The sequence below is a fragment of the Solanum pennellii genome, chromosome 8 (genome assembly GCF_001406875.1).
Source record: "Solanum pennellii chromosome 8, SPENNV200".
In the NCBI taxonomy this organism is placed as follows: Eukaryota; Viridiplantae; Streptophyta; class Magnoliopsida; order Solanales; family Solanaceae; genus Solanum; species Solanum pennellii.
In genome coordinates, this window is record NC_028644.1 from 30,054,435 (window position 1) to 30,061,507 (window position 7,073).

The 7,073-nt window shown below is 33.7% G+C and overlaps 1 protein-coding gene across 7 annotated transcripts in view; it reads left to right on the forward strand.

Moving 5' to 3' along the window:
- Positions 1–1,155: 1,155 nt before the first annotated feature.
- Positions 1,156–7,073, forward strand: part of LOC107028589 — a 13,314-nt gene continuing 7,396 nt past the window's right edge. For 3 of the 7 annotated variants that reach the window (XM_027918944.1, XM_027918945.1, XM_015229717.2), the window contains exons 1-5: positions 1,156–1,838; positions 1,919–2,033; positions 3,239–3,742; positions 3,818–4,861; positions 4,976–5,069. In XM_027918944.1, the coding sequence (XP_027774745.1) occupies positions 3,733–3,742; positions 3,818–4,861; positions 4,976–5,069 (1,148 nt within the window). In that variant the 5' untranslated portion in view covers positions 1,156–1,838; positions 1,919–2,033; positions 3,239–3,732. Of the gene's footprint in view, positions 1,839–1,918; positions 2,034–3,238; positions 3,743–3,817; positions 4,862–4,947; positions 5,070–7,073 lie in introns of all 7 variants that reach the window. The other 4 variants (XM_015229715.2, XM_015229714.2, XM_015229716.2 and 1 more) reach the window with 4 other exon arrangements.

Here is a 7,073-nt window from a genome sequence, read left to right on the forward strand (position 1 = left end):
AGAGAGAGAGAGAGAGAGAGAGAGAGGGAGAGAGAGGGAGAGAGAGAGAAAGACACGCATAATTACATCACAGGTTACCACTACTACTAGTAGTTAATACCAGTGTTTTAAAAGGCGAGACATTTTACATAGCTTGGTGAGGTGTAAGTCTTGAGACGTGGAACGTAAGCGCTATGGATCTTTAGATTTTTAATTTACAATATATAGTATAATAATATAATAACACAAAATAATAAAAATACATCAATAGTTTAAAATAATTATGATCAAGGAAACACATAGAAAATAAAACTTCTTACATTAATATACAAGTATAAATAATTGAATATTTTAACTTCTAATAATATAATAAAAGAATCATTATTTCTAAAAATATATTATTATTATTATTATTATTATTATTATTATTATTATAGTATAAAATTTACCCCCTAAAAAAGATAATCAATAAAATTTATTAGTATTATAATAAAGACATCACTCCACCATGAATAAAAGTAAAATTACTTTCAATTTGTTAAATATAATATGATAACTTTGAGGCATATGACAAAAATATGAAGACCAATAATAAGTGAAAACGTAAATTTTGCTTTGTATTTTAAAAATAAATGTACTCAATTTCTCAGTGTTACCACATACTCCCTCCGTTTAAAAAAAATATATCCTAGTTTTCTTTTTAGTATGTTTCAAAAAGAATGAGTCATTTCCTTTTTTTTGGTAACAATTTGATTTTAACATTCCACATGACATGTTTAATACCACAAGATTAAAGGACATTTTAGTACATTTGACATAACAATTTACTTAGAACCACAAGATTAGAAAATCTTCTTTCTTTTCTTAAAATCCGTTCCAAGTCAATCATTCTTTTTGAAAAGGAGGGATTAGTAAAGATGCAATACTACGCTCGTTATATGAGTTACTGTCAATCTTCTTAATTCAATAAATTATAAAACTAATGAGTATCATTCTTTTATTCAAGAATCATGTTGATCAATTAGGTTAACTAAAGAATTTAACAAATAATTTGTGTAAGATATGTTAGGAAAACTCGGAGCGTTGGATGTTGAAAGTGATTACGGCATACAACTAGATATTTAGGATATAAGTGTTACAGAATTAAATATCATACTTGAGCCTCAAAATGTTTTGCCAGAGATAAGTCCCAACTGAATTTTTTAAAACACTAGTTAATAATAGTGGCTCTGTTCACTATGGTCGAAATGATACTAAGGCCTTTTTTTCTTTCCAAATGACTAGTAACGTTGTTATAGGGAACAAAATAGAAAAAAGACTTGCTACAGTGGATCTTCTCCCCCTCATTTGTTTTTCTCATTGCCTACCCTAGTGTTGTACTTATTCATTCATTGGACAAGTGGGAAATGAAATAGTACAAGAGTTGGGTGTTCCGCAGAATTGAAATTGAAATTGAAATGTGGATATATCTAGTCCTGCTCTGAATCATCCATTCAAAAATCAATGTTGATAATGAATGAAAAGCCAAAGTATGAATGGATCTGATTGTAGGAATGGAGCAATAGTTGTATCTGCTGCTGAATTGTCACAATATTTGAGCAGCCACAAGTACAAAGATGGAGAAAACCTTAATACCAAACTAGCGATGTTTTCAAGAGGATATTATTCTGGGCTCCATGTGTTTTGTTTCGGCTTAAGTGAATAGCTCACTAATTACTTTCATTTTCCATCAATACTAATTACTACTTTTTTCACTCAATGCATATGCAGCCAGATACCTGGTTCTCATAACTACTCCTATTGTTGGAGTTATTTGTTACTGCCATGGTTCACATATGTCTATTTCTAGGTTTTGTCAGGTATGTACTTGGACTACTCCACGCATTCATTTACTTTTTCTTTACAACTCTTTCAAATCTTTCTTTTCTATTTTGTGCAGCATTCTGGTTTATCTCATGTTAATCCTGGCAATGCTGTTCTAAGGGACACTGGTGTCACCATAGCTCATTGGCTGAAGCTCTTCTTCCAAAAACTAGGGGTAAGGAATATGTGAGGTATCTAACATATATTCTTCTTTTCCTCAAAATCTCTCCTCATGTTTATTTTTGTACCTACATTATTTCAAATCTCTTTGTATTAATGTAATCAATTTTGCTTATATCTGTGGATGAGGTCCAATTCAATGCTTCTTGCTATGTTCTTGGAATCATAACTATTTTGGAACTACTACGTAATGGGAAACATAGTTTGCGCAGCTACTCTTTTTGGGATCATATGTTAAGTTTCTTTCGACAAAAGCTTTTCTAAGGATATTTAGGATTTACGCTTAATTGATTGAAGGAGAATCTGGAAGACTAAACTGGATAATTAGCAAAGACAAAAAAGGAATCACTTCTTCCTTAAATTAGTTGGATTTAGAGAGAAAATTTGCTGCAAAATTTTGAAGGAGAAAGTAACAGTTTGGATCCACTAAATTTGGCACTCTAAATTGTTTTCACATCATCTATGGGAAGGTAGAAGCGGAATTTGCAATTTTGCTAGAATTACTATATATGTTGACTTTGGTATAGTCAACTTAGAAAACTTTCCACCTAGTTTTATGATGGATTCAATACCATCCATATAATCTATAAGTTAGTAGCTATTATATCTCTGAACTAAAAGAATATTTTCTTATGAACTATTGGCTTTCTGATCCTGATAAAATGTTCTCTGCCTGCAATGCTTTAATTGATGGAGCACCTACTTTTGAAAGCTTATGTAGTATTATAGGTTTAGCATACATGTGCGCAGAGATGCAAGCTAGACCACTGTTTCTAGGGTTGTACGCACTAAGAGGTCGTTTGGTAGAGTGTATTAATATAATGCAAAATAGAGTGTGTATTAGTAATGCTTGCATTAGAAATGTATGTATTAGTTATACTTGCATTAATTATACATAGATTATTTTTATGCATCATCTGGATTGGTGCATTAAAAATAGAATGAATTGCATTAAAAATATATTTACAAAGATGTCCTTCACTATTATGGTGGAAAAGATATAAAAAAGTTATTGAGGGGCAATTGATTCTTTAATTGAATTAATGCATGCATTAAAAACATTACATTGTGAATACCTAAAAATTTATGATATTAACAATACACCTTAATACACCTAGGTTCTCTATTTACTATGTCTGTTGGTTTAAAATACTTATTACTGACATCCATTTGAAGCACAAGCACCACTAATGGTAATCTTTTTATTGTTATTTAGATTAAGGCTCTTGAAGATCATGGTGGATGGGACTGGCCTGAAGTATTTCCAGTGAGTACTACTTCGGCAGATTCCCTTCCGAATTTATCTCCAAATGTTGAGCTGTCCGGCACATTTGGAGCTTCAAATGGATCTAGACAGTCATGGAGCAATATGTCTATTTCAAAGAACCCTCAGCATCCGCCATTGTCAAACTTAAATGGGATTCAAGACCTGGGAATGGATCTTCATTTGTTTCAGATTATATTGGTTCAAATTCTAAGGACACAAATACTTTCAATTCTCTTCCAGATCTCAAAATTTCAAAATCGCTTGGTATCAACAGTTCACTGTTGCAAATGGATGGAAGTAGTGTCTCCTCAAGTGTTGAGTTGAGACTTGGGCATCCATCCCAGCAAAGCAAAAAGTTGGGAACTTTAGCTCCACAAACTTTTGAGTATCATTCCATTGTCAAACCAATAGAATATTAACAACCATTGTTTCCAGAGCCCCTTATGCATAAAGGTCTGGTATAATTTGTGAATTGATCCCTTTAGTTCTTGATAGCTCTTTAAGCTTACACCTGTCAATGTCACACAGCAGTTGAATCACAGGCAGTGGAAGAAAGCAAGTCAAATTTTCATATGTTGAATTTGAGTTCAAGAAGTGGAAAGTGCCAGCCAGACCTTGTCAACTCTGCCTATGAACTCCACAGTGCAACAAGTGAATCCAGAACTAGAAATTCTATATTTCCTGTGGTACAAGCACAGGTCAAGGGTCCTTCAGAAGGACTACTGTACTCTGAAGATATCAAAAATATGGTTTATGGAAGTCATACTCCATCCGGAGAACCTCAGTGTAAATCCCGTACTCTAAAGTGCAACCAAATTGATTTTCATTGTGCTAGTGGTATGATGACTAATAAGGAATTTAATGTTGACGCTTCATGTGCTCTTGGACGTCGGAACAGTGATAAAGTTGTGGCCAACAATATTGTTAATTTACACAGTGATGCTGAGTTGAACTTTGGACTCTACTCCAAGAATTACGAAAATAGAAGGACTGTTAAGAGAATTGTGGAAGGGATTAGTCATACCAATCACTTGGCCTTACATGAGAACAACCTACATTCATGCAAGCCCTGTGGTATAATGATGGATATGCCTGATGCTCAGAACACCCTTAATTTGTACGGAAAGACATCTTTATTTTCTCATGATGGACCCTTTGATAATGGTAATATCAGGTCTGTCTGTAAACCAATGTCTAAAGCAGCTCCACCATCGCAGGCAGTCCCATTGGGGTTTCCGTCATCAAGTTCAACTCTAATTAATCAAACTCTACAACTATCTAAAAAAGAGTGTCTGAATGGAAGGCAGGTTAAACTCAGTGAGAATCCAAGACCGCAAACCTTGCATCATAGGTTGAAGGTTTCTTCTCCTGCACCTGTCAGTTCCTCTACAACAGCCTCCAAAGGGCATATATGCAGGAATCCTTTTTACAAAACACCAACATCTATAAACCAGTTATATGAACCCAGTGTTGTGAATATGCTACATGCGTCTAAGACTGCAGCAGTATCTGCCTTCTCTGGTGTTAGTGATTATGTGGGAAAGCATATTCAAACTATAGCTCCTATTACTGGTAAAGGACTGCTGTTTCCTTTTCAGTTTTCTTTCTATCTTATTTGATTTGTAATTTTAATGAATAGGAAGTTTATGTCCATACAGATCAGCTTGAAGGTTTTAATTTTTTCAGCTTTATCACGTGGAGCATCTCTGCATGCTCAAGACTCAGGAGTGGACTGTCAGTTTTCCTCTGATTTTCTTGCAGTTCACTGGCCTTATCTAAGGTAACTCTAGTGAAGTAATTTCTGTAACTTTACTTTTCCATTGCAATCAATTCTGTCTGTAAGTGTCGATGTTTGGTTATAACTCTGCCCTTGGCCTGAGTCACCCTAGAAGATAATTAATTTGTTGTATGCAGAGATTCAGTATGTACTACTCCCTCTCTCCCAGATAACTGTCATAGTTGAGGAATCCTCTAATGTTCCCTGGCTTTACCAAATTTATTTCCCTCAAGCTGATGAACATCCTCCAAAGCTGTTATTTCCATTTGCAGTGCAAGCTATAGGATCAGTCGAGAGCGATAGAGAATAAAAGGCTAGAAATTGACTCAGATTTATTTCAAGGTCGTATATGAATGTGTAGTATAACTTCCATTCAAATCAATTGAATCAATGCAAGCAATGTTGCTTCCACAAGCCTATTCATTGATAACGGAAGCTCTTCAAATAAATCTCCTCGGTACTTGAACTTAGTTCATTAAAAACGTCAACTCCATTCGATTAGCCGGGCATAAGCTGTTATGGTCTTTATGGAAGGATCGATTCACAAGGCAATGTATAAATTCAGATCGTTAAAAAGGGAGGTCGAAACCTTAGAGTTTAATGGAAGAGTGAACTTTGATTTCTTGCTTTTTGCTAAAGTATGACCTAATGATTTATTTATCAGAACCCCCTTTAAATAGGAACCTTATTACATCAATAGGAAGTCTAATTCTTGTGAAATTAGGAAATCTAAATCTTATTCCAAGCAATAACTATAGCTCAACGCCTTGACCTAATCCTTATGAAACTATTAAACATAAATCTTTTTTGGGAATTGGTAAACAAACTATTAAACATAAATCTTATTCTAGAATAATAAAGAAAGCTACTAAAATATGATTAAATAATAAATAAATCTACTTTAAAATATAATTAAATACTTCATTAAATTGACTTTCCCGCATCCACAATATTACTCCCTTCACGTAGAAGAGCTTGTCCTCAAGCTCAAATTTCAAGGAAATCATCCAGAAAATCGGGAATAGTATTAACTTAATTATCCAATTTCAGCCTTAGCTTGAAGTTGACATTGATAAATTTCAACTCTATCAGTTCGCTTAGAGTTTAAATTATTATAGAGATGATACTAGGTGATTTGCACTTTAGAACTATGTATGTAATTAAGGCATTCTTCCTTTTTAAGATTTCTTCCCATCAACCTAAACCTTGGTGGGAAGAGATACTAGAGGGTGCGAGGTGTCCTCAATTTGGGCACCACTGTGGGACAAAAAGAAGATATTGAAAAAGTTATTTCCCAAAATGACTTAGTTTGTTGATAATACATTTCTAAAGTTGTATGTGACAAGGGAAATTGACTAATGCTTATGTTTCAAAAAATAAATTCTTGGATTGTGGCTCAACTTTGGAAAGCATACCTCAAAACGGATCTTAAAATTAATTAATATTGAGGACAACAATGTATATGTGTAAGCTTCTTTTCTTATTTCTATAAGAGATGATAATCCAATGTGTGTAGATTGGTGAACTTTAAAACATTATATTATTAAAAAAGAAAAGTGAATGGTGAACTTTGAAGCAAAACGTCGTCAGATGACAACAAATATATTTGTGCCAAAAAAAGAAAAAGAAAAGATTGATATGAAACTTCTAGGACATTTTCTCCCAAACTAAGTCTAAAAAATATGGTTATCCAATGCACCCAAGGGTGTAGCCTATTGGTCAATGAAGTAGGTTGAGAACTATGATCTCAGGTTCAAATCTTAGGAAGGCAAAAATGCTAAGTGATTCTCCCCATCTATTTAAGCCTTGGTGGACATAGTTACTCAGTACCTGTGTTGGTGGGAGGTAACAGGTATCTCAGGGTACTAGTCAAGAAGTGTGCAAGATGGCCGTGTACCCTGGCTATATCAAAAAAGGAGTATGATTATCTAACCAAAAATCATATAGAAAATGCTTACAACTTTACTTTATCAAATATATATATATATATATATATATATATATATA